Source organism: Somniosus microcephalus, chromosome 12 (genome assembly GCF_052327205.1).
Source record: "Somniosus microcephalus isolate GS21.2 chromosome 12, FLI_Smic_1.0, whole genome shotgun sequence".
NCBI classification, from domain to species: domain Eukaryota; kingdom Metazoa; phylum Chordata; class Chondrichthyes; order Squaliformes; family Somniosidae; genus Somniosus; species Somniosus microcephalus.
The window spans coordinates 166,770,888-166,798,686 of NC_140998.1; the positions used below are offsets into that span (position 1 = coordinate 166,770,888).

Genomic DNA, 27,799 nt, shown 5'->3' on the forward strand with positions numbered 1-27,799 from the left:
CCTGCAAGCTTACTCTCATATTCTATTTTCCCCTTCTTAATTAATCCCTTTATCCTCCTTTGTTGAATCCTAAACTGCTCCCAATCCTCAAGTTTACTGCTTTTTTGGCCAATTTATATGTCCTCTCCTTGGATCTTATGCTATCCCTAATTTCCCTTGTTAGCCACGGTTGAGTCACCTTTTTTGTTTTATTTTTATCCCAAACTGGGATGAACAAATTCTGTAGTTCATCCATGAGGTCTTTGAATGTTTGCCATTGCCTATCCACCGTCAACCCTTTGAGTGACATTCCCCAATCAGTCCTACCCAACTCGCGCCTCAGACCATCGTAGTTTCCTTTATTTAAATTCAGGACCCTAGTCTCTGAGTCAACTACTTCATTCTCCATCTTAATGAAGAATTCGATCATAGTATGATCGCTCCGACCCAAGGGGCCTCGTACAACAAGATTGCTAATTAATCCTTTCTTGTTACATCATACCCAGTCTAAGATGGCCTGATCTCTGGTTGTTTCCTCGACATATTGGTCCAGGAAACCATCCCATAAACACTCCAGGAATTCCTCCTCCACAGTATTGTTACTAATTTGGTTAGCCCAATCTATATGTAGATTAAAGTCACCCATGATGACTGCTGTGCCCTTATTGCATGCTTCTCTAATTTCCCTTTTAATGCCGTCCCCAACCTCCGCATTACTGTTTGGAGGCCTACATACCACTCCCACTAACATTTTCTGCCCCTTGGTATTTCTCAGTTCTATCCATACAGATTCCACATCATCAGAGCTAATATCCTTCCTTACAATTGTGTTAATCCCTTCTTTAACCAGCAATGCTACCCCACCTCCCTTCCCTTTTTGCCTCTCTTTCCTGAATATTGAACACCCCTGTATGTTGAGTTCCCAGCCTTGGCCACCCTGGAGCCATGTTTCCGTAATCCCAATCAAATCATATTCATTTACCTCTATTTGCGCAGCTAATTCATCCACCTTATTACGAATGCTCCTCGCATTAAGACACAAAGCCTTCAGGCTTGTTTTTTTAACGCTCTTACACCTATTAGAATTATTATTTACTGTGGCCATATTTGATTTAAACCATTGATTTCTCTGACTGCCACTTTTGTTTTTCCTCCTTCCTATCTTTTTTGCTTTTATCCTTGTTTCCCTTTCCTCTGTCTCCCTGCTCAGGTTCCCAACCCCCTGCCATTTTAGTTTAAACCCTCCCCCAGAGCACTAGCAAACACTCCCCCTTGGACATCGGTTCCAGCCCTGCCCAGGTGCAAACCGTCCGGTTTGAACTGGTCCCACCTCCCCCAGAACCAGTTCCAATGTCCCAGGAACTTGAATCCCTCCCCGTTGCACCATTCCTCTAGCCACGTATTCATCTGAAATATCCTTCTATTTCTACTCTGACTAGCACGTGGCACTGGTAGCAATCCTGAGATTATTACCTTTGAGGTCCTATTTTTTAATTTACCTCCTAACTCCCTATATTCAGCTTTTAGGACCTCATCCTGTTCTTTACCTACAGGAAACTCTCTTTTAACCGGCACCTAAATAACCGGAAATCTCTGTTAACCGGCAAAATTCAGGAGTAGGTTCAGGTAAGTTTTACTTCATATTAGTGGCAGTTCCTGGATCTGTGGCTGTGTAACTGGGGTTCGTGCACTTGTTGCTAAGCAACAGGGATGCTTGGTCTGTGCCGGAGTTCCTGCACATGTTGCTAAGCAACAGGGAAGCCTGGATTTGTTGCTGTGTACGGAGCGCTCGTACCTTTTAAACTATATCTGTAATCCGGACTTTTTGATAAACCGGCATCACGCCGGTCCCGTTGGTGCCGGATAATAGAGTTTCCTGTATATTGTTGGTACCTATATGCACCACGACAACTGGCTGTTCACCGTCCCCTTCCAAAATGTTCTGCAGCTGCTCTGAGACATCCTTGACCCACGCACCAGGGAGGCAACACACCATCCTGGACTCTCGTTTGCGGCCGCAGAAACGCCTATCTATTCCCCTTACAATAGAATCCCCTATTACTATAGCTCTACCCCTCTTTTTCTTCCCGTCCTGTGCAGCAGAGCCACCCCTGGTGCCAGGAAGTTGCACTCCTGAAAGGTCTGGCTCTAATTTTTAGACTATGCCCCGAGTCCCAGAATCCCCAACCAGCAGAAATAGTTCCCCTCAATATCTTCAAAAGTATTTATCCAATTCCCTTTTGAAAGTTACTGTTGACTCTTCTTCCACCACCCTTTTCAGGCAGTGCATTCCAGATCACAACAACTTGCTGTGTAAAATAAATTCTCCTCGTCTCCCTCTTTATTCTTTTGCCAATTATCTTAAATCTGTGTCCTTTGGTCCGACCCTCCTGCTAGTGGAAACAATTTCTCCCTATCGACGCTATGAAAATGTGTATATATATATATAGGTTCTAGGTTTGGGTTCTTTGTGTTGGTTTTTCTGGGTGTCCCTTCTTTGTCCTTTTCTCTCCTTTTATCCCCTCCTTCTGTTTACCGAGGATATGCCAGTTCTGGAGTACTTGTTTTGCTGTTAATCCACTGTAGATCAGTCAATTCTTGGTTGCTATGTTTCTGTGTTTTTCTTTTTTGAAATTACACTTGGTTATTAATTTGTTTTATTGTAACTAATGTGTTATTAAAAACAACAGGACATTTGAAGGGTTGTTTAGTTTTAAACCAATTCTTTAAAGACTGTAATAGTTTGGTAGTAGATTTTAATATTTCAGTTTTATTTTAATCCCTGATAACTAAATTTAGTTCAAAAATACCAGACACACAACTGATGTTCTGCAAAAGGAAATGATCATTTAGAGTTGTGATAAGCTCCTGGCTACTTCTACTTAACAGCAACAACGACTTGCATTAATATAGCACCTTTAACATAGAAAAACCTTTCAAGGCGCTGTGATGAAGATAATTGAAGATTATTTGTGTTATTGCCAGTAGATTGTAGATGAAAACTATAATTATGTTGTGAACTATATGCGTGCATGAGCATTTTTAAAATATGGGTTATTATCTTGTGTGTACAGAAATTACAGCATTCATAGTTGTGAAACAAAAGTCACTGCATCCTTTCCAAATTGTTTTAATAATCCGATTATTGTACCAGCACAGTGCCTTGATCAGATGGATGCAGGATGGGTGGATTACATTCACCTAACTTGATGCAATTTATTTTGTGAACTTCACATTTTGCGATAGTTTTCCAAGAAGCAATTAAGTGAAATTATATGATGCAGTGGATTAAAAATTTTATTTTTGACAAATACAAATAAGTACAAACGACAAACCATAAATGTAGTATGTTAGACTGAGTTTTGAAATGCAATGTCAGCTTTTTCCTTCCACGTAATAAAGACGGTTTTGATGCCAGGAATGTCAATTGTGACGTATATTTGCTTACATCCATGTCTCTCTCCTCCAGAGAAAATGCAGAAGGATCAAGTATAATTGTGAAAATGGATGACAAGATAGCCAGCATCAGAAATATGAAGGTAAGTGGCCATCTGTTTGGAACTGTACCTCAAACTGGCACTGTACCCTAATCCAGATAAATTGAGGAGCTCATCTGCAAATATTAAAATTAACAACATTGTTTCATTGAATGTAATTGTTTTGACAAAAGGGTCTTTGTGATAGGAATTTCATGCTTGCCAATGTGTGCAGACCTCTTTTGATATGCTGATCACAGAATCTTACAGCACAGAAGGAGGCCATTCAGCCCCTCGTGCCTGTGCCGGGTCTTTGGAAGAGCTGTCCAATTAGTCCCGCTCCCCTACTCTTTCCCCATAGCCCTGCACATTTTTCATTTAGAACTGGTTTCTGATTTAGTATCATCAAAGATAGTGAACAGATTTTTTTTGAGCAGCATGTATTATTTTAGACAGTTTTGGGTGGAATTTATACTTTCGGTGCTTGAGGATGCCCATTGTTAAAATATCTGGAGAATTGCTCTCCATGTCTCATTCTGATATCACTAATTGATGCTTTCCTTCATAAGTATTGTTAGTGGGTGAGTGTGTTATTTGTAAACAGGAAGCCTTAGCTTGTAGGGAAAGAATTCTTGATGATACAGGAACTTTAACCCATTCAGTGCTGAAAGTTCTTAGCAGCTTTCAATATACACTTTAAGGTATGGTGTGAAAATCACACCTTTTCTATCATAAAATATCACCTTTGCAATAGTGTTTTTTTTTTAAGAGTCCAATCAGAATTGGAGAAAGGTTAAGAAAAACTTACAGAACAGTTCTTAATTTCTTAATCCACACCTTTTGAATCGTAGAACATTACAGAACAGAAACAGGTCATTGGCCCAACAGATTTGTACCAATGTTTTTCTTCACATGTGGCACCTGGTTTAATACCACTCTCCTGCTCTCTTGCCTTGCCCTTCAAAAAAATATATTAAAAGTTATATTAGAAGTTATGCTAAACCTGTATCAAAACCTTGGTTAGACCACACTTGGAGCACTGCGTACAGTTCTGGTTGCCATATTATAAAAAGGATATCGAGGCACTGGAGAGGGTGCAGAGAAGATTTACAAGGATGATACCAGAAATGCGAGGGTATACATATCGGGAAAGGATGAACAGGCTGGGTCTCTTTTCTCTTGGAAAAAAGAAGGCTGAGGGGTGACCTAATAGAGGTCTTTAAAATTATGAAAGGTTTTGATGGAGTGGATACAGAGAGAGTATTTCCACTTGTGGGGAAGAGCATAACTAGAGGCCATCAATATAAGATAGTCACCAAGAAATCCAATAGGGAATTCAGAAGAAACTTCTTTACCCAGAGAGTGGTGAGAATGTGGAACTCGCTACCACAGTGAGTAGTTGAGGCGGATGCATTTAAGGGGAGGCTAGATAAGCATATGAGGGAAAAGAATAGAGGGTTATGCTGATAGATTTGGATGAGGAAAGACTGGAGGAGGCTCGAGTGGAGCATAAACGTCGGCATGGACTGATTGGGCCGAATGGCCTGTTTCTGTGCCATATAGCTTATGTAATAATCCTATATAAAAATCCTCCTTTCCAGCAAGTATCGAATTCCCTTTTAAAATAAATTTTGGACTCTGCATGACTCTACATGAGAGACTGTTAACAAAAATGAGAGCACATGGAATTAGAGGCAACCTATTGGCTTGGAAAGGGAATTGGCTAGGAGGCAGGAGACAGACAACAGTGATAATGGGTGTGTCCTCCAATTGGCAGGATGTGGCTAGCGGTGTTATCTAGGGATCTGTACTGGGGCCTCAGCTTTTCACTATATTTATAAATGCCTTGGATGAAGGAATAGAGAGCCCTATATCTAAGTTTACTGACAATAAGTTAGGTGGCACAGTGTAGATGGGAGCAGAAAGTTGCAAAGGGACATTGATAGACTTTGAGTGGGCAAAACTGTGGCAGATGGAGTTCAATGTAGGAAAGTGTGAGGTCAAATCCACTCTGGACCTAAGAAATATAAATCAGTATTTTCTGAATGGCGAGACGTTGGGACCTGTGGAGGAGCAGAGCGATTTAGGGGTCCAAGCACAGAAATCGCTAAAAGCTAAAGACAGGTACAAAAAATCATTAAATAGGCGAATGGAATGTTGGTCTTTCTCTCGAGAGCTGGAAGTAATGTTATAGCTGCACAGAGCTCTGGTTAGACCCCATCTGGAGCACTGTGTTCAGTTCTGGGCCCCGCACCTCGGGAAGGATATTGGCCTTGGAGAGGGTGCAGTGCCGATTCACCAGAGTGATACTGGGCGAAAAGGATTAAATTATAAGGGCAGTTGCATAGACTAGGCTTGTATTCCCTAGCGCATGGAAGATTACGGGGTGATCTAATTGAGGTGTTTCAGATGATTTAAAAGGTTTGATGGGGTAGGTAGAGAAAAACTATTTCCTGTGGTGGGAGAGTCCAGAACACAAATAAAAACAGAAAATGCTGGAAATACTCAGCAGGTCAGGCAGCATCTGTGGAGAGAGAAACAGAGTTAATGTTTCAGGTCGATGACCCTTCATCAGAACTGGAAAAGGTTAGAGATATAACAGGTTTTAAGCAAGTACAGGGGCAGGGAAAGGGGGGAGGGGAGGAAAGAACAAAAGGGAAGATCTGTGATAGGATGGAAAGCGGGAGAGATTAAATGATGAAAGGGATGATGGTGCAAGGCAAATGGGGATGGTAATGGGACAGTCTGGAAGAGCTGAAAATGACAAAAAAGCAGAATAATTACCAGCAACTGCTGTCAGGAAAAATGGGAACAATGGTTATGGTCTGAAATTGTTGGGCTCGATGTTGAGTCCTAATTAGGTAGAATTAGAGCTGTTCGGGGGTGAAGTCAGAAATCACTTCTTCACATAAAGGGTAGTGGAAATCTGGAACTTACCATCCCACAAAGCTGTTGTGGCTGAGGGTCAATTGAAATTTCAAAACTGAGATTGCTAGATTTTTGTTAGGCAGGGGCTTTGGGCTACGGAACCAAGGCAGATAGATGGAGTTAAGATACAGATAATGCCATGATTTAATTTTTTTAAATTAGTTTATGGGATGTGGGCGTTGCTGGCAAGGCCAGCATTTATTGCCCTTGAGAAGGTGGCAGTGAGCCGCCGCCTTGAACTGCTGCAGTCCGTGTGGTGAAGGTACTCCCACTGTGCTGTTAGGGAGGGAGTTCCAGGATTTTGACCCAGCGACGATGAAGGATCGGCAATATACTTCTAAGTCAGGATGGTCTGTGACTTGGAGGGGAATGTGGAGGTGGCGGTGTTCCCATGCGCCTGCTGCCCTTGACCTTCTAGGTGGAAGAGGTCGCGGGTTTGGGAGGTGCTGCCAAAGAAGCCTTGGCGAGTTGCTGCAGTACGCCGGTGGTGGAGGGCGTGAATGTTTAAGGTGGTGAATGGGGTGCCAATCAAGCGGGCTGCTTTGTCCTGGATGGTGTTGAGCTTCTTGTGTTGTTGGAGCTGCACTCATCCAGGCAAGTGGAGAGTATTCCATCACACTCCTTACTTGTGCCTTGTAGATGGTGGAAAGGCTTTGGGGAGTCAGGAAGTGGGACACTCACTGCAGAATACCTAGCCTCTGACCTGCCCTTGTTGCCACAGTATTTATGTGGCTGGTCCAGTTAAGTTTCTGGTCAATGGTGACCCCCCACGATGTTGATGGTGGGGGGGTTCAGCGATGGTAATGCCGTTGAATGTCATGGGGAGGTGGTTAGACTTTTGCTTGTTGGAGATGGTCATTGCCTGGCACTTCTGTGGCGCGAATGTTACCTGCCACTTATCAGCCCAAGCCTGAAAGCCGTCCAGGTCTTGTTGCATGTGGGCATGGACTGCTTCATTATCTGAGGAGTTGTGAATGGTGCTGAACACTGTGCAGTCATCAGCGAACATCCCCATTTCTGACCTTATGTTGGATGGAAGGTCATTGATGAAGCAGCTGAAGATGGTTTAATTGAATGGTGGAACAGGCTCGAGGGGCTGAATGGCCTCCTGTTTCAGTGCTGTATGGAAGAGGATTCCGCATTCTAACCATCCTCTTTACAAATTATTTTTTCCTTACCTCCTCCTTTAATTTTGTCCCCTGCTTTTACTATCTCACTGACCAGTGAAATCACTCAATCGTTATACCTTTTGATAACCCTTCATAATCTTGAAGACACTATCGGGTAACCCCTTAACCATGTCAGCTCTGGCGAAAAGAGCTCTAACTTCCCACATCTCTCTTATAACGGTAACCCTTTACCCCTGGTGACATCCTCCGCTACACCTTTTCCATTGCATTTATATTTCCGTTGCTGTTAGTGTTATTTATTTGTTTAGCTACCTTGTCTCTGTCATTTAAATTTTTAGCATTTACTGTATATTCTTTGAATAAACGTGTGCCCTGTGGTGCAGTACTTGACACAGTTTTAAAAAACCAAATGTTTAACAGCAGTGCGAAAAGGGTAAGTAATTTGTTGTCATTGCCCAGTAATGGGCACTCTTGCTGCCTCCTGGGCTTTGTGAAAAGCGCAGTACTTTGGGCCGCTAATCGCACCACACGTGGTAAGTGTGGAGGTTCATGGGATTGGTTGCAAGATGTCATGTTACTTGCCCTCACCATGTTGATGCTGCCTGTTGCTAATTGGGAAGATTCACCAGACTGATACCTGAGATGGCAAGAATGACGTATGAAGAGAGATTGGGTCGATTAGGCTTATATTCGCTAGAGTTTAGAAGAATGAGAGGGGATCTCATTGAAACTTATAAAATTCTAACAGGACTAGATGCAGGAAGGATGTTCCTGATGGTGGGGGAGTCCAGAACCAGGGGTCACAGTCTAAGGATAAGGGGTAAGCCATTTAGGACTGAGATGAGGAGGAATTTCTTCACCCAGAGAGTGGTGAACCTGTGGAATTCTCTACCACAGAAGGCAGTAGAGGCCAATTCATTAAATATATTCAAGAAGGAGTTAGATATATTTCTTAAGGCTAAAGGGATCAAGGGATATGGGGAGAAAGCAGGGACAGGGTACTGAATTTGGATGATCAGCCATGATCTCATTAAATGGCGGAACAGGCTCGAGGGGCCGAATGGCCTACTCCTGCTCCTATCTTCTATGTTAAGGCAGGACTCAACACATGTGAACCAAACCGTTCTCTTTTGTCTCTGGCTGCTGATGAGATTTCCAAGAGTGCCTGATCTTGAGTTTGGATTTATAACGTCTCTTAATATAAGCATTGATGTCCAAGGCTTCTCTGAATTCTGAGCTCCAAGTGCAATGAGTTGTGAGGAGTTTTGATGGAGTAGATAGGGAGAAATTGTTTCCACTAGCAGAAGGGCTGGTGACCAGAGCGCACACATTTAAGATAATTGACAAAAGAACCAGAGGGGAGATGAGGAGAACTTTTTTAATGCAGCGAGTTGTTGTGATCTGGAATACACTGCCTGAAAGGGTGGTGGAAGCAGATGCTGGTTGAGCATAACTATTGGCTCGGGCACCGGGGAGAACTCCCCGTTCTTCAAATAGTGCCATGGCATTTTTAGGTCCACACGAGAGGGCAGATGGGGTAATTATGGCCCTCACGTTAATATCAAATCAAATATTTCCCACTGTATTAAAGTTTCCTGACCAGAAACAGAATGCAGAAAAGCAGAACTGTGGCAAAACCAAACAGAAGTGCCCCTATTGGGCCCGATGTAGAGCACTGTGTGCTAGCTTAAAGAAAAGGGAACCCACACCTAACTCTACAACTAGAAGCTGACGGACTTGTAAGATTGATGTATAGCACACACTTCAGTGCCTCCAGCTACAATACCCATTCACCTGGGAAAACTGGCAGTTGTTAAGGATCTGATTTACTGCGTTGCTGTGACTACACTCAACTGCACCTCATATCAAAATCATTTTAACAGAAGATTTATTCAGTTCCACCATGTTACAAACCTAGTTGGGAGAAATATGTATTTATTTGTCAAGTAATTTGTGGGTTTCAATAAAATATGCAGATTAACTCAGTGCTCCTGCGCTCCTAGTGGGAAGCTGTGCTTGACGTGAGCATGGACCAAAGATGAGCTGCAACACTCTCACACCTATTCTATGCCTCGTGCAATCTTCCAGTGATGCTGCTCGTTGGGAGTGCGGCACTGCTGAATTGATTTTATAGAATTCCAACATTCTGTTATTTCATACAGTTTTATGGACTATTAAGAGCTTGGTGTTAAAGCAGACGTTCCAGGATTAAATTTAATCAGGGATAGCATTATCTAAAGAAAGCTGTTAACGTTGGCAATGTCGCTGATAACACAATGGGTTTAGTCTATGAGCCAGCGTGCTGCATTTTTAAGTAGCTACTTGTTTAGATGTGGGTAATCATCACTCATGTTTAATTAACCAAAAAGGAAAGTTGTATCTCAGTCAGTACATGTCACCATCCTTTGTCTGCTGTTCCTCATTGTTAATTGACATGAGTTTACATGGCTTTGTGAACTTGACAAAAGCATGAATCACCAACTATGGATTTTGTATTGTAATCTGATACTGTATATTGTCTGCAGTGAAACTCACTGCAGCTGTAGCCGTGGCTGGCTGTGTTGATGTTGAAATGTTTTGATTTGAAACACATTTTTTATTTGAAAAGTCAGAAATTCAAAATATAAAATTAAAGAAAGTCTTCCTTTCCCCGCCTGTTTAAATTCTTTTTGATGCGTCCCTGCGCCGTGCACTTCCCCCTGCGCCGTGCACTTCCCCCTGCGCCGGAGGATGGAGCTGGGCTTTTGGTCCTGATCGCCAACAATACCACTGTATAACCAGTGGCCAGGAGCTGCTGAACAGCAGCCTGGGATGGCCGACACTTTGATTTTTCTTTCTCCTTCCCACTGCAATGGTTAATTTATTGTATCAGCTTAGTAACAGGAAATGGCATATTAAGATCTGAAATATGTTTGATTTTATAAAATGCATCACTGATATGTGGAGCATCCCAATAGATTTATTCTTAAAATGTTGCTACATTGAAAGCAATTCTATTTTGCATTCTTGGACATATATTTTTTCAGACTGAGCTTCCGGCCTGTTGATGTTTAAAAAAAGTTGTACTCTCGAATTGTTGTAATCTAGAAAAAAAAACGATTTATTATCAATAAAATTAGTTAAACAATTAAATATAGGATGTTGTGCCAATCATGGTAGATAATTCATGAGTGTGGGCTATAGGTAATGAATGCCCTAGGTATGAGTATTCCAATGAGATGAAAGTACTTTTTCTATACTGATATTTCTTGAAACACCTTTTTGGGTGTATCTCCTCACATAAGCCGTTGCCTGATCATTAATGGCAGGTTGACTATTCATTTTGTTTTCGCTTCAATGAGTTACCACTTTTCTAGGCCATGAAAAATATAATTGACAATCATCTAATATCGGAAAATAATGAGTAGAATTGGCACAGACCTCACAGAAAGATAATTGCATAGAATTTAGACTGTGCATTCAGTAGCTGAAATCGGTTTTAAATCTGTCTTTTGTTTTCTGAATCCTGTACTAGCTGGACCCCCGGCTTGATAGCCCTGGGGATACAAGGGAGCGGACTATCGAGTTCACCTTTGATTACTGTTATTGGTCAGTGGATTCTGACTCTAACAACTTTGCCCCTCAGGAACTGGTGAGTATTGTTTCTTCGGTATTATCCATTGCAACCATTTTTTTTAAAAAAATTTTTAAAGCGTGCATTTATGGTGGTTGCGCACTGTTTTAAGGTTTCAACTGTGATTGCTTGATATGCAGACTGTTGGAAAAAGTCCACCAAATGTAGCTGCCAGAAAGGACAATTCTATTGGTAAAGTGATGTATAATTGCACTGAGTACAGACTGCAGCACTACTACATCCATGGAGATTCAAACCCCTTAATGCGGAACCTTGCTGTACAAATTTATACCCTATACTGTATAGAATGTACAAACATTCCTGCAGCAGACTCTGTTAGAGCAACTAAATATGCTATGTACTGGAATCTTTGAATGCACAACCTTCTGATTCAGAAGTGAGTGTGTTACCAATGGAGCCAAGCCAACACTTAAGTGCTGTGCATCGTTCTTTAGTGTTCTTCTCACTTGGATTGGTCACTCGCTCCTAATGCTGTCTCTGATGTGGGATGTTTTAGATGTTTAATCAATATATCTACAAGGACAATAAAATGAACATGTTTTGGACTCTAAATATATTTTGTAGTTATACGCATTTATTTTACAGTAGTTAATTCTCACCTGTTGATAGTAATTTATTTTTTAAATGCGACGCTCATGATCATGTATTGAACCAATTGAGGGTGAAATTGATCTACGAAAAAGGGCTTGTAGCGAATCGGCAAGATAATTGAAAATAAAATCGGGTGGGGTGTAAAACGGACTGCCGATTCGCTGAGAACATGTTTCGTGCTAACTGCCACAGACCAATTACACCCCTGATTAACTTCTTGATGTGTGTGTATAATACGTGGATAATTAATAGCTCTCAGTGACTTAAGGTTGTAATCCAATCAGCTCTGTGGGGGAAGGCAGATGATATTGTAAACCACAATAGCAAAGCTAGTTGGTTTATGTTTGCCACCTGAACCCAGGTATTGGCTTACTGTCTTAAATTTAGTGAGAGATGTATTGCTCCTTATAACATGTATAAGGTTTCAAATGTCCCTTTTGATTTTTTTCTATTTTAGTTGTGGTGTTGCTGATGTATTACTGCATGAGATGGGACAAAGGATGTCACTCATTTATATAATGTTGGACCCAGACCTGAAGAGTGTGTAGGTTATTTTCATGTAGTGATTTAGAGGAAGATTAATTTCCCTTGAGTGTGCAGTATATTGTATTTGGCAGCAAGTTTTTCACCTCCAGATAACATTCTGTATCAAATATGAACAAATATAGAGTAAATCAGGAGAAACTATTTCCACTAGCAAGAGGGTCGGTAACCAGAGGACACAGATTTAAGATAATTGGCAAAAGAACCAGAGGGGAGATGAGGAGAATTTTTTACACAGCAAGCTGCTGTGACCTGGAATGCACTGCCTGAAAGGGTGGTGGAAGCAGATTTAGTAGGAACTTTCCAAAGGGAATTGGATATATATACTTGAAAAGAAAAAAAATTGCTGGGCTATGGGGAAAGAGCAGGAGAGTGAGACTAATTGGATAGCTCTTACAAAGAGCCGGCACAGGCACGATGGGCCGAATGGCCTCCTCCTGGACATTACGATGCTATGATTCTAATGCGCGCACAAGCAGGTCGTTGGTCTGTGTCAGACACTATTGCGATCTTAAATATGGAAATATGTGTCATTTCTTTTGGGTTAAGCAAAACTCATGCCCAATCCCTGGCAATCCCACAAATGCAGAGCTCAAATAACGCCAGTTAATTAATACCAAGGAACCTCCTCCTTGTCACAAAAAGCAGCAGCAGCTCATCTTAAAAGAAAATAAACCTTCTCACAAGACAACAGCGTGGCATGCACCTGAAAGTTCCTTTTGAGGAAAATGAAAACGTTTTAAAAGCTGCATTTTGGTAGCTTATTTGTTACATACAACTTTTTTGGTGGGGAAGACAAAAATGAAATGAACATAACCTGTAACTTCAACTGTCAGAAACCATCAGCTAATCTTAAATCTTTTCTGCCTCAATTTGTGCACAGCCAACCATGGGATAAAGAGGTGCCTAGTTCTTACAACCTCATAGCCCATGTTCCAACTTGGCAACCGACCATCTCAGTTTAAAAAAACCTGATGTTTCTTGTGGAACACTGATAAGACATGTTAATTGAGATGCTGTCAGCTTTAAAAAAAAGTTGATGGTTGCGTGCAATGTTACCTTTAAGCTGTGCAGCGCTCCAGGAATCCCTCTTGCCAGCTTTTCAATGCAGAAACCGCGCATGTGCAGTATTTTGAATGGGCTGCACAGCCTCTTAAAGGGGCTGCGTGGTGGCAAAAAAATTACAGGGAACATTGGCTGCATGTACATACTGAACTTGATTTTTCTGAATACCTTTTGCAACTGTAGACTATCTTGGTTCACTCCCTCTTCCCTTCTTCCTGCAATCGATGCAGTTTGAAAACCCAAGATTGGCATTCTCTAAATACTGCTTCTAGATTAACACTAAATCTTCGCTTCTGCTCTTTACAATCTTGGTGGTGTCTTGCATTGTGGGACTTGGCCCTTCACCCAGGTTTCTCTGTTGGAAAAAGTAACATCCACTGTATTTAGTGTTACTGTCAACAATGTTGCAATGGGTTAAGTGTCTTATAAGTACAGTGTGGAAATATGAATAATATATTGATGGCCTTCTTGATAAGTATGGATCATAACACATCTTCATATGTTTACTTGTCATTCCTTTGAGAGGACAGAATATGTTTGGTTTAGCTTTTTACAGAAGGTATTGTGTAAGACGTTGTATTAATCTTTGTGGTTTTCCGCAAAGAGATTACAAGTCTGAGCTTGTTGGCTGCTACAACTTGCCGTTTGTGAGGGATGTTTTAAACCCTTGGAGGCCCACTGCAGATTAATGGCATTGATAGTTCTGTTGAGTGTCAGAAATAAAGAAGGGCTTTGACTTGATCAATTTAAATATTAATGCATCGATGTTTTAACACCACCACTAACATTTAATACTGAAAAATATCCCATGGTTTATAGAGGAAATAGATATATTTGGCTATAGAACTGAAAGGGTTAATATCTGGAGTCTTGGTTTTTCTCTAGGGAGATCTGAAGTTCTTTTAGTTTGTAATTGTGAGTGTTTTGTAGAGGGATTAATAAAGTCAATATGACAAGGGGGGTTTGACCTACCAGGTACATTTATTTTGTAACAAAGGAAGGTGAAGGGCTCCATTACAAGTGATGATGATTTTACCTCGCAGCCAATTTGAAAGCAGAGTTTGGAACAACCAGCAAAATGAGATGACATTCCCTGTCTAATAAGTGCAGCAAAATGGGATTATATTCTATGCAAGGACCCTGAACACTTTCTGAATAGCGGGTTAGGTTGATTGGCTATGATAAATTGACCCTTAGTGTTAGGGGGGATTAAATACGTGGGGATAGGGTGGGATATGTGTTGGTGTAGGGGTTATGGGGATCGGGTGGGACATGTGTCGGTGCAGGCTCGATGGGCCGAAATGGCCTCTATCTGCACTGTGGGGTTTCTGTGATTCTTTTGGCTTCTCTGCTGTTTGAGAGGTACTGATGCAGAAAAATAGAAATATAATCAGGCTGATTTTAATTAATGTGATTGGTATGATGGCTTTTGTGTTTTTATTTTCCTGCTTTGGGGATGGGAGAGGAAATGAAGTTAGCAGAGGAAATGACAAGGCTTTAGCAAAGACAACAATAGTTTTACATAGAATGACTTGGAAATTACAACATCAGAACAAGTCGATTCCCAAACCAGTCCATGTTGATGCTTACCCTCTACTCAAGCAGTGATCTTAATCCCATGCCCCACCCTGTTCCCATACCCACTTATTCCCCTTTCCTTCAACCACCGATCTAACCTATTCTTCCATGTTAACATGTCTCTGCTTCAGTAACTCCAGTAGTGAATTCCACAGCCTCACAACCCTCTTGTGTTTTAAAAAAAAAAGTATCTTCTGCTTTCGGTGCTAAATCTCTTGCATTTTATCTTGTATCTATGTCCTCTCATTCCCTAAATCATTGGAAACAGTCTGTTTCTATCTACCCAATGGTATCACTTCATAATTTTCAATACTGCTATCAAATCATCCTATAATCTCCTCTATTCTAAAGCAAACAGCCACAATTTTTCAAGTCTTGATTTTTATATTTCCTCATACCAGGCAACATCCTAGTGTACCCTCACTAAAGCCTCAACACCCTTCCGATATTGTGGAGCCCAAAACTGCGCACAGTTTCCAATTGTGGCCGTACTACGGTTTTATGCAGATTCACAAATACATCTTGACTTTGATATTCCATGCTTCTAGCCATAAAACCCAGAATTCTCATGGCCTTATTCGCTTCAGAAGCTACTTTTAATGTCTTGTGAACCTGAAGTCGCAAATCCCTCTGCTCTTGCACATCACCCAACGGTCCCCATTTGAAGTATAATTTTTGTATTTTCAAAATGTACCACCCGCATTTACTGACATTGAATTCCATCTGCCACCTTTTGTTGCCCATTCCATCATCTACTCAATATTCCCATGCCGCTTCCTTCTGTCACAGGAATTATTTACTGTACCTCCTATTTTAGTATTGTCTGCAAATTTGAACTCTGCTCCCTCTCGCCTTATATATAAATCATTGATGTATACAGTGAGTAGGTGGTCCCAGAACAGAACCCTCTGCAACACCACTACCCATTTTCAACTACTCTTCGAAAGTGCCATTAACGTCTACGCTCGCTATCCTTTTTTGTAACCAATTTTTGCTCCAATTTATTTGTTTTTCCTCTGGACATTTGCAAATTTAAATATAACGCTAAAATAATGGAATTGAACACATTAATTAAAAGTTGAGACACTGTTTTGAAGGACCAGAATTCAATAATGAATGAATTTGGGAAGCTAGATATAGCTAGTGAATGAGCCCTCTGAACTGATGGCACATTGCATTCTGGCAAGCAGTGATACCACTTTGATAGGACAGTCTCCCACCACCTGGACTTATATTGGCTGCGATATCATAGATAAAAACTTACAGCACAGAAGGAGGCCATTTGGCCCGTCGTGCCTGTGCTGGCTCTTTGAAAGAGCAGTCATGCTTAGTCCCACATCCCTGCTTTTTGTCCATAATCCTGTAAGTTCCTCATCCTCAAGTAACCGTCCAATTCCCCTTTGAAAATTATTTATGAAATCAGCTTCCATCACCTTTTCAGGTAGAGTGTTCTAGATCTCAACAACTCGGTGAAACAATTTCTCCTCCTCTCCCCTCTAGATCTTTTCCCGATGATTTTAAATCTATGACCTCTAGTTATTGACCCACTCGCCAGAGGGAATAACTTTTCTCTATCTACTATCTTCCTCTATCTTCCCACATTACAACAGTGCCTACACTTCAAAAAATACTTCATTGGCTGTAAAGTGCTTTGGGACATCCGGTGGTCGTGAAAGGCACTATATAAATGCAAGCCTTTCTTTATTTCTTTTACTTTATCAAAAAAACTCTTCATCTTGAAAACCTCTATTAGGTCCCCTCTTAACCTTCTCTGTTCCAAGGAGAACAGTCCGAACTTTCCAACCTCTCCTCATAACTGAAGTCCCTCATCCCTGGTAACATCCTGGTAAACCTTATCTGTACCCTTCTAAGGTCTTTACATCTTTCCTGAAGTGTGGTGCCCAGGATTGTCCACAACCCTCCAGCTGAGGCCTAACCGATGATTTAGAAAGTTCTACCATGATCTCTTTGCTTTTATATTCTATTCCTCCATTTATAAACCCAAGTAACCCATATGCTTTTTTTAACCACCTTCTCAACTTGCCCTGCCACCTTTAAGGATTTATGTATATGGACTCCTAGGTGTCTCTGCTCATCTACACATTTCAAAATCGTGCCATTTATACTATACTGTCTTTCCATATTAGTCCTCCCAAAGTGCATCACTTCACAATTCTCCGCATTAAACTCCATCTGCCTTCCTTCTGCCCATTTCACCATCCTGTCTGTCATCCTGAAACCTATAACCATCCTCATCATGATTTACTACTTTGCCAAGTTTCATATCATCTGAATGCTTTGTAATGCATCCCGAGTCTAGGTGGTTTATAAAAATTGAAAAGCGTAATGGATCCAAACCTGACCCTTAATTCCATGGGCTTCTATCTTCTTAATAAGCCTCCTGTGTGACACTGTCGAATGCCTTCCGAAAGTCCATACATACAACATCTACTGCACTATCTTGACCAACCTTCTCTGTTACCTCATCAAAGAATTCAGTCAAGTTAGTCAGACACGACTTACCTTTATCAAATCCATGCTGACTCTCCTTGCTAGAACTGCAGCCAGTTTGCAGCAAGTCTGCTGCACCACCTAGAAGCTTTTAACTTTACCTCAAAACTTTTGAATGACGCAGACCTAGAATGACATAGAAACTACGGCACAGAAGCAGGCCATTCAGCCCAACTGGTCTATGCTGGTGTTCATGCTCCACATGCACCTCTTCCTATTCCGCCCCCCACCCCCAACAACTTCATCTTACCCTATCAATATATCCTTCTATTCCTTTCCTCCTCGTGTACTTAAATAGCTTTATTAAGACGTTAAACCGAGGCCCGGTCTGTCCACCGGGTGGATGTAAAAGATCCCACGTCAGCGTTCGAAGAAGAGCAGGGACGTTCTCCCAGTATCTGGCCCAACATTTATCCCTCAACCAACACCTAAAACAGATTATCTGGTCATTTATTTTATTGGGACCTTGCTGAGCGCAAACTGACTGCTGCGTTTCCTACATTGCAACAGTGACTGCAATTTTAAAAAGAAATTCTTTATTGTCTGTAAAGTGCTTTGGGATGTCCTAAGCTGGTGAAAGATGCTATATAAATGTAAATCTTTCTTTAAGTTCTTACAAAATTTAAGTCTGTGCTTATCCTGTAGAAGTACTTCTTGTCTATAAATTTATATCCAGCAGAGAGTGGTCAATTATTGTTGTATTACTATGTTTTTATCCGACCATTTATATAAAAAAACTGATCTTCATGGTCCAGTTAGTAACATTGATCTCTTGTACCTGATATACAGTGGCAGAGTTGATCTTGCTGAAGTATTCTGGTCACGAGTAATAATTGCCAATGGCTATTAAAATAATGCAAGTCTATATCTTTTTTCTCCCAGTGTTAGTTATTTGTGGGTTTGTGCCAAAGTTCACTCCCCACCCCCCAACCTCCCCCCGCATAAACTTGTTTTATCATGTACGTGGCTTGACTTCCAATCGAGTGCCTCCTGCAAGTGGTCTTCAGGGTATTCAAAAGGATTTGTCAATCTGCTGAGCACTTCTCATCGCTTCTCGTCCCCGCATCTGTAATGAAGCTAAATATATCTGCTCTGGAGGTTGTGCAGAATCTCGAGGGAACACCAAAAGCATAAACTTTTTTTTTATGTAGATTTTTTCTTCCTAGTCTTAATTGTGCGAAAAAAATGTTTACCCAACTTCCTGTCTGCATAATAGCTAATAATAGCCGGGCTGGCATGCCTTGATTTTGCTCCAAGTCCGTAGTGTATTAGCTGCAGTAATTAGTCTCATTACTGTTTAGTTTAATTATAAGGTGGTGTTTATATTTGTAAAATGCTGCAATGATAATAAGACATTGGGGATCACAGTAATTCTTTTCTTTAATTTGTTGACTTATAATTCCATCCTTTCTGTGCATGTAGAGAACAATCTTCCCCCTTTCCTCACACCAATCCAGAACATTTTCCCCAAAGCAATCAGCACACAAGCAGGACTTGGGTATTGTGTAAATAATAGGGTTGTAACAAGTAATAGATTGCTTGTTGCACAAAGCTAGCAATGGTTTGTTTGTTGATTTCCCCCTCCTCTCCTGGCGGCAGAGCCTCAAGGGAATAAAAGCCAGGTTTATGAAACCTGTCTGAATAATTTAACACTTTAAGCCCCGGTATCATTCTGCTGACTCTGCGCTGCACCCTCTCCAAGGCCATTGTATCCTTCCTGCGGTCAGACCAAAACTGAAGGCAGTACTCCATGTGGGGTCTGACCAAGGCTCTGTACAGCTGAATCCAAAGTCGTCCCATCCTCTGTCATCCAATTACAGTATGCAGACGACGCTTGCGTCTGCGCACACTCGGAGGTAGAACTCCAAACCATCGTCAACACCTTCACCAAGGCGTATGAGAGCATGGGCCTTACACTAAACATCCGTAAGTCAAAGGTCCTCTACCAACCTGCCCCCACCACACAGTACTGCCCCCCCCCCCCCCCCCCCCCCCCGATTATCAAAATCCACGACAAGGCCTTGGACAACGTGGACCACTTTCCATACCTCGGGAGCCTACTGTTAACAAGGGCAGATGTCGATGACGAAGTCCAACACCGTCTTCAGTGTGCCAGTGCAGCCTTCGGTCACCTGAGGAAGAGAGTGTTTGAAGACCAGGACCTCAAACCCGGCACCAAGCTCATGCTCTACAGAGCAGTTGTGATTCCGCCCTCCTGTATGCTTCAGAGACATGGACCATGTACAGCAGGCACCTCAAAGCATTGGAGAGGTACCACCAACGCTGCCTCCGCTAGATCCTGCAAATCCATTGGCAGGATAGGTGCACCAACATCAGTGTTCGCGCTCAGGCCAACGCTCCGATGGACGGGCCACATCGTCCGCATGCCTGATACGAGACTCCCAAAACAAGCGCTCTACTTGGAACTCCGACATGGCAAGAGAGCCCCAGGTGGGCAGAGGAAACGCTTCAAGGACACCTTCAAAGACTCCTTGAAAAAGTGCAACATCCCCTTTGACACCTGGGAATCCCTGGCCCAAGACCGCACAAAGTGGAGGAGAAGCATCCGGGAAGGCGCCGAACACCTCGTCTGTTCGCCGGGAGCAAGCGCAAACAGCGGAAGGAGCGCACGTCAACCCAAGCACCCAACCCACCTGCCCCTTCAACCACTGTCTGCCCCACCTGTGACAGAGACTGTAGGCCCCGCATTGGACTCATCAGCCACCTGAGAACTCATTTTTAACGTGGTAGCAAGTCATCCTTGGTTCCGAGGGACTGCCTAAGAAGACAGCTGAAGCATCACTCCCTCCCCTTTGTGTTCCAACCCCTTGAGATAAATGACCAACATTTGCATTTTGATTACTTTTAGTACCTGTACTAGCTTTCGGTAATTTGATTACATGAGCCTGAGATTTTTTGCTTAATATAGTTTAGTGTCACTATACAATGCGCTCCACCCAACAAGCCACCAGAGGACCACTGTAAAGTTTATTTTCGATCTGTGCTGTTGACCATTGACCTTTTTCCACTGTGTGAGGTAGTGTTGGAATTATGTTAAGTGCTGTCAGTGGGCTCGCATAATTAAACGTTTCTTTAGCCAACAGCTTTAACAGCTATCAGAAAGCAGATATTTATGCACTCTCTCCTGGATTGACTTAAACCAAGATCTATAATGTGAGATAAGGTGCCACACAGATCTCTAAAGCAATAGTCCAGGGGACAATGTGAATAAAAAGTGTCACCCATGCAGTGGGAAATGATTTTCCACATGGGCATCATTACCAACAAATTGAAGCGTTGTGATTGTTGTTACTATTGGTTTATGAGGATTCAATGTGTTGCTGTTGTGCTCAAGCATTATTGAGAATTTACCACTGGTCAACACACACACAGCAGAAGCTTATGTTTGGGCATTGTCATGATACACGGGGGTCTCCCAGGAACTGATGTAACCTGCCAAGCATTTACATGTGGAGACACAAAGACTTTTTCAATTCTACATAGGGACAAATCATCCTGAAACACCTCTGAATTCAAAAAGGTTACTGGCTGATTATCTGCCCTTGTTTATAATGATGTTGTGGATAAGATGGATAAAAAATATGGCCAAGGGCTAGGTTTTACTGACTTGATTGCAAAAGTACTTAATTGTTAGAATTGATGTGTGAGCCACTCTTTTAAAAAGCTGAAGCCAAGTATTAATGATGGTGACGGGGGCTCCCTTTGTGGTGTAACACTGAGCCAAAAAGAACAGCAAGTTCCCAGGCTCAATCTCTCTGTGCTGAGTAAGTTGATCTCCGCTGGATGCAGTAGGGGTCTAACAGTTGACCACAGCTGATGTCTGAGTTAGGGAAGAGAAATGCCCGTTAGGGTAGCTCCTCCTGATTAACTCTCCAGTAGCGATGGGCTTAATAGCGATGTCCCCCTGCCCCACACTACGTGGTGTAGAAACATGAAGATTAGACAGTTGCTCAAGGGACTGGAGGACTGCTGCCATCTGTGGAGACGTACCCCATCATGAGCCACTGCCTTCAAGACAGGAGTGGAGAAAGTGGGGGTGGTGGGGGGGTGGGTTGATGGTGGGGTGGGGGAGGAAATAGCAGCATGGCCAATTTTATTTGTGTGCTCATTGATGTATTTAAAAAAATAAAGGATTCTATTCTGGGCGCACAATTGCATTTTAGTTGCATCCCATTGACTGATGAAGTATGTGAAAATCTGAGGTCCTTTGTTGTTCCATGCTAAAAGGACATGATATCCAGAGTCCAGTGAAGGAAGCTAAGATTTAGGGGGAAAATATGCAAAAAGCTTGTCGCTGAGGCTGTGTAAAATAAATGGATGTACAATTAAACAAGAATTTGTGTAAATAAGAAAGAAAGACACATTTATACAGCGCCTTTCACGACCTCAGGACGTCCCAAAGCACTTTACAGCCAATGAAGTACTTCTGAAATGTAGTCACTGTTGTAATGTAGGAAACGTGGCAGCCAATTTGCACACAGCAAGCTCCCACAAACAGCAATATGATGATGACCTGATGATCTGTTTTTAGTGATGTTGGTTGAGGGATTAATTTTGGCCAGGACACCAGGAGAGCTTCCCCTGCTCTTCTTCGAATAATAAATCTATCAAGAGTTTGTAGGTGTTGGATCCTGTTAACTTGGGGGATGTTGGGCAGAATGGGAGGAAGACGGGAGGTCCACCATTTGTATATGTCTGCCATAAACATTGGAGTTTGCGGTCGGGCTGACAGCTAACTGGCAGCGTTCCCTGTTATTCCGTCTTTGAAACTGAGTGCCACTTCGGGATTTGGCGCAGGCGCATTTAACAAACGTCTCCCACCATTCAGTCACCAAGGAAGTAAAGGACTCTCGATTAAAAAAAACACTCGCACTCTGTTTTTCGTCTGATCATTTTGCCAAGAAACATACAAAAAGGTTCAAGTTCACATGTATTTGCCGTGCTAATATAAGTATTGAGATCACAGAGAAAGAAAGACTTGCATTTCAATAGTGCCTTTCACGACCTCTGGATGTCCCAAAGCGCTTTACAGCCGATGAAGTACTTTTGAAGTACAGTTTCTATTACTTATTTTTTATTTACTAATCCAAAATCCAATTAGCCCCATCTGGATTCCCAATTAGTCATGTGGCTAATGTATTGGACAGCAGTGACATGCTGATACAACTGAAGCAGATAACTGCAGTAATGTATGCAAGTAAAATTGTTAGCTTTATATAAATCAAAAAAGTCTAATTTTTCTAATTTTATTACTCTGAATTGAAAAAACGAATCAATGTTTTAGCATAGGCTTAAAATGTTATATATGTCTTGTGAAGTTATGAAGCATAACCATTCTGATAGATTTGCTTAAGCAAATATTGTGATGATATCAGTGTAACAAAGAGGAGTGACCTGTTTTAATATGTCTTTGCAACAGGGAATGATGATCTGAGACTTGGTTAGCATAGCAACCATACAGGGCTCACAGTAAGCTTGTTGTGACTGTAGTACAACAAATACAACTAAGCAAATTTTGTACTGAAGTAACTGGATGAGCTTGTTACACCTAGTCGGGTTGCTGTATTTAAAATAAACTTTATAAAGCAGCAGAACCAAACCCAGAAATATAAGCAAAAGTAAGACATTTGCCACTAATTCAAACTGTATGTTTGAGCATATAATCCAGGCTGATACTCCAGTGCAGGACTGAGGGAGTGCTGTACTGTCTGAGGTGCCGTCTTTCGGTTGAGACGTTAAACTCAAGCCCCTTCTACCCCATCAGGTGGACGCAAAAGATCCCATGGCATTATTTTGAAGAAGAACTGGGGAGTTTTCCCTGGAGTCCTGGCCAATATTTATCTCTCAACCAACATTATCTGATTGCTGTTTGTGGGAGCTTGCTGTGTGCAAATTAGCTACCAACTTCCTACATTACAACAGTGACTACACTTCAAAAGTACTTCATTGGCTGTAAGTGCTGTGGAATGCCCTGAGGTTGAGAAAGGTGCAATATAAATGCAAGTTCTTTATTTATTTCCAGGGTTCATAATTTAAAGTTCCCATGAATTTGTCGCTCTTAAAATTGATAGTTTAAAAGAATTCCAGGGAAGTATATTAATTTATTTTGTTTTTCCTCTACTGATCGTTGTTGAATGGCAGCCCTCTTGCACTTGACCATTTTTCACATTTAAGCCGTGACATTTGTTGGCAGGTTTTTTTTCCACCATGCAGGGCATTACAAGTGATCCTGATCTAAGCAGTTTCCAGCAGCAATCACAGGGCAGTGATTGGGAGCGGGGACACGGGCTGGTTATTGCTTTTACACCAGGCACTCGGGCCAATTTTTAGCAATTCGGCAAATTTGAATGAACAGGCAGTTTTCCAGCACTGTGCTCTGAGTCACACCAGTTGGTACAATTGCCCACTTTATTTTAGTTTGGCTTCTTCATATTCAGGAGAAAGCTGCTTAACACAGAAATGCGTTTAGAATTTTCCCAAATGAAACTTTTGGACGAAAGTACGTAATAGATTAAAGTTTGTTGGAGGGAAAAAGCTGGATTTTACTTCTATAAAACTTTACACACTAACAAGCTATCACAACAGTGACGGCTGAATATTTATATTTGCGCTCTGTCATTTGTAATCTTGAGAGTGGGTTACAGTGCTTTTTGGCAGTTCTACTGAGACCCATGCATACCAGCACCATCTGATATGAATTATTTTTTTTTAATTTAAAATGTCTTGCTGGAGAAGTACTTAACCATTGGTTTGTTTGTTAGATGCTGCTTATAACTGACTTTCTTGGCTCAGGGCCTCGTCCCTATTATACTGCATAGGATGATGTATCTGTTTTTTCCAGTTTTTAAAAAAATTGAATACTTGAAGATTTAAATTGCAATTTTTACAGTGAACTAGGATCAAATGAAAATAAAGCAGGAAACCTAGTGAAGACAGTAAAATGGTCACCAATATTCCACAACACTTTGTATTTCTATGACGTTTGAGCAAATTTTTTTTTAAAGACACAAAGTAATTAGTTCAGCCTCTTTTGAGGAATGAAATTTAGGTTTTTAAAAATTATTATTACCTCTTGGTTAAAAGTGTCTAAATGTAATTGTGTGTCTTACTGAGAGATTTGTTTCTGCTTATTCCAGATTTTAAAAAGTGATGGTCAACTCCAGAAAAACCACATGCTTTATCCAAAGCTAACATTCTGGTGGATAAAACTAGATCTCATTGATTCCCTTTGTGTATGTTTCTTCATCCCAGAATAAAGCGTTCACCAATTTTGTTGAGCAGAGATTTATAAGAATGATGCCAAGGATGTGGGACTTCATTTTTTTACACAACGAATTGTTCTGATCTGGAACGCTCTGCCTGAAAGGGCGGTGGAAGCATTTTCAATAGTAACTTTCAAAAGGGAATTGGATAAATACTAGTAAAGGAAACATTTGCAAGGCTTTGGGAAAGAGCAGGGGAGTGGGACTAATTGGATAGCTCTTTCAAAGAGTCTGCACAGGCACGATGGGCAGAATGGCCTCATTCTGTGCTGTTTGATTCTATGAATTAGGCATTTTGTTTATTTATTGTCAAATTAAACATTGCTGCCTCCATATTGGTAGTGATTGGGCAGTGTGTTACTGGAAAAGGTGTTTTTGTTTTCATAGAATCATAGAATGATGCAGATTAAAAAATATATATTTGAGTGAATGTATAATTGTCTGCTTGGCTCAGTAGTAGCACTCGCCTCTGAGCCAGAACTATTGTGGATTCAAGACCCACTCCAGCACTTGAGCAGATAAACTAAGCTGACGCTTCAAGACAATACTGAAAGAGTTCTGCATTGTGAGAGGATGCTATTTTTCCATTGAGATGTTAAACCAAGGCCCGCTCAACTGGACGTAAAATATCCCATTACACTATTGGAAGAGGAGTATGGGTGTTCTCCAGGTGTCCTGGCCAATATTTGTCCCTCAACCAGCACCACTAAAAACAGATTAACTGGTCATTTATCTCCTTGCTGTTTATGGCACCCTGCTGTGCACAGATTCATTGCTGTGTTTGCCTGGCAATTACATTTCAAATGTAATTCATTTGCCATAAAGCTCTCTAGGACATCCTGAGAATGTGAAAGGTGGTATATACATCTACGTTCTTTAATTCGAAAGGAGCTAAGTTTGCAATTTTGGATGGTAGAATTGCTATTCTACCAACAGAGTCTGTAAAATGAAAATGTATATCTTTTTCTTTTTCCTGGCAGTGACTGATGCTGAGATACAGTTCCACTGGTACCGACCAAGACACAGTTCCCAATTTGTGAGTTTACACAGGTCTACTAACAGCTGAAGCTAACCCTGTGCTCTGCTCATTATATTAGATTCCCGTTCTTGTGTGGGTTAACTGGGGCGGATAACCCCAGTTCTGTATCTCGAGAACGTGGATTGTGTAATGACTACATTCAATATAGGGCACCTGCGATATGATCCAATTTGTAACCGACTTCAAAATCTTTGTGTCGCTGGTGGTGGTTAAACTGGGCTTCGGAGAATCTCCCATTAAAATCAAAATACCCAGTCAGACAGCTGCTTCTGGATTTCCTGCCCCTACACTTGCTTAAAATCTGTTAAATCTCTAACTTTTTCCAGTTCTGACGAAGGGTCATTGACCTGAAACGTTAACTCTGTTTCTCTCTCCACCGATGCTGCCTGACCTGCTGAGTATTTCCAGCATTTTCTGTTTTTATTTCAGATTTCCAGCATCTGCAGTATTTTGCTTTTGTAGCTGCTTCTGGATATTTGATTGGCAGTATATCTAATCAAGGGACCACATTGTTTGTTTACCCACAGCTATCTTATGTTGTTAGAGTATAGGAGTAATACTGTAGAAAATGCAATTACATCTGTATTGCATTGAAGTTACAGCATTGGATCAGGCCATTCGGCCCAACTAGTCTGTGCTGGTGTTTATGCTCCACACAGGCCTCCCCTCGCCCAACTTCATCTAACTCGACCAGCATATCCTCCTATTCCTTTCTCCCTCGTGTTTATCTAGCTTCCCCTTAAATACATCTACTGTATACTATTCACCTCAACCACTCCATGTGGTAGCAAGTTCCACATTCTCACCACTCTGAGTAAAGAAGTTTCTCCTGGATTTATTAGCGACTATCTTACATTTATGGCCCCTAGTTTCGGACTCTCCTACTCATGGAAACAATTTCTCTACATTTACACAATCAAACCCTTTCATATTCTTAAAGACCTCTATCGGGTCACCCCTCAGCCTTCTCTTTTCTAGAGAAAAGAGTCCCCAGCCTGTTCAGTCTGTAACTTTTGCTTTTTTTAAAAAGAATCACATCAGCATTGTATTTCTGTTTCGTTGTAAACTTCACTGCAGTTGCATAAAATGTTGAGGAAAAGAGGCTGGTTTTCAAGAAGCAATGTTTTTTTGGATTGCGAGGAAGGGCTGTCCAGTAGATGTGGGTGTGGAATGTGAGTGCTAGTTTTAGCTGTCTAAAATATTTGCAAGGCTGCATTAATTTCTTAACATTCTGGTTCAGTTTTAAATGTCCCATAGACTGCAGAAGAATGTCTGTGTTGTGTAATAATTCAATATGGGTGCCTGCCTAGATCAGTGAAAGAGCATGTGGGGGCTTTAGAATATTAATCTGTAGGGGGACGGGAGTAGAACATAAAGATTTAATATCCTGCTGTTCCTGTGCCAGTAATATGGCCTTTTCATTTAAATGGCCCTTATGCAGTCAGAAATCTCAGACTTTGCACTTCAGTTGTACATTTTTTTATTATTGGACTGCAGTGAGCAGCTGGATGAAAGTTGGGGATTTGCCTCTGGGCCTGGAGAAAATTCTAAATTTTTTCCAGACTCTCAATGTATCTTAAAATTGGCTCCTCTTTCTGCCAGTAATGGGAAAAACATAAGCATTTTATATTGACATTGAAGGTGAAATTGCCCAGACAGATGCAAAATACCAGCCCTACGAATGTTTTCCATTTTTTTCATTTTAGTATGTATGACAGCGAGAGAGATACTCGAAGTTGTACTTGATAGTGTGCGTGCGCACATGTGCTGGGATTGGTGGGTGTTGGAAGGGAATTGTCACTTTGTGTAGACTTTATTAAAACTTATACTTGAACATACCAAATCTTTGGTTGTCTTCCTTCCATATTAAACAAAAGAAGGCAATGATGGTGGCATTTGACATACTTTACACAATAATACTGTTGATGGAATCACATGCTCCACATCTGGTTGGATAAAAAGATATTTTGAGTCCATTTAATGTCCTTGGGAAGGAAATTGCATTTGTAATTTGTTAAATGATCGATTTTAATATGAAAATA

At 41.4% G+C, this 27,799-nt stretch overlaps 1 protein-coding gene across 1 annotated transcript in view; it reads left to right on the forward strand.

Moving 5' to 3' along the window:
• stard9 (StAR-related lipid transfer (START) domain containing 9) overlaps window positions 1–27,799 on the forward strand; it is a 284,572-nt gene that overhangs the window by 22,840 nt on the left and 233,933 nt on the right. The window contains exons 2-3 of the mRNA XM_086003792.1: window positions 3,449–3,518; window positions 11,028–11,144. Coding sequence (XP_085859918.1) covers window positions 3,449–3,518; window positions 11,028–11,144 — 187 coding nt within the window. The remainder of the gene's footprint in view (window positions 1–3,448; window positions 3,519–11,027; window positions 11,145–27,799) is intronic.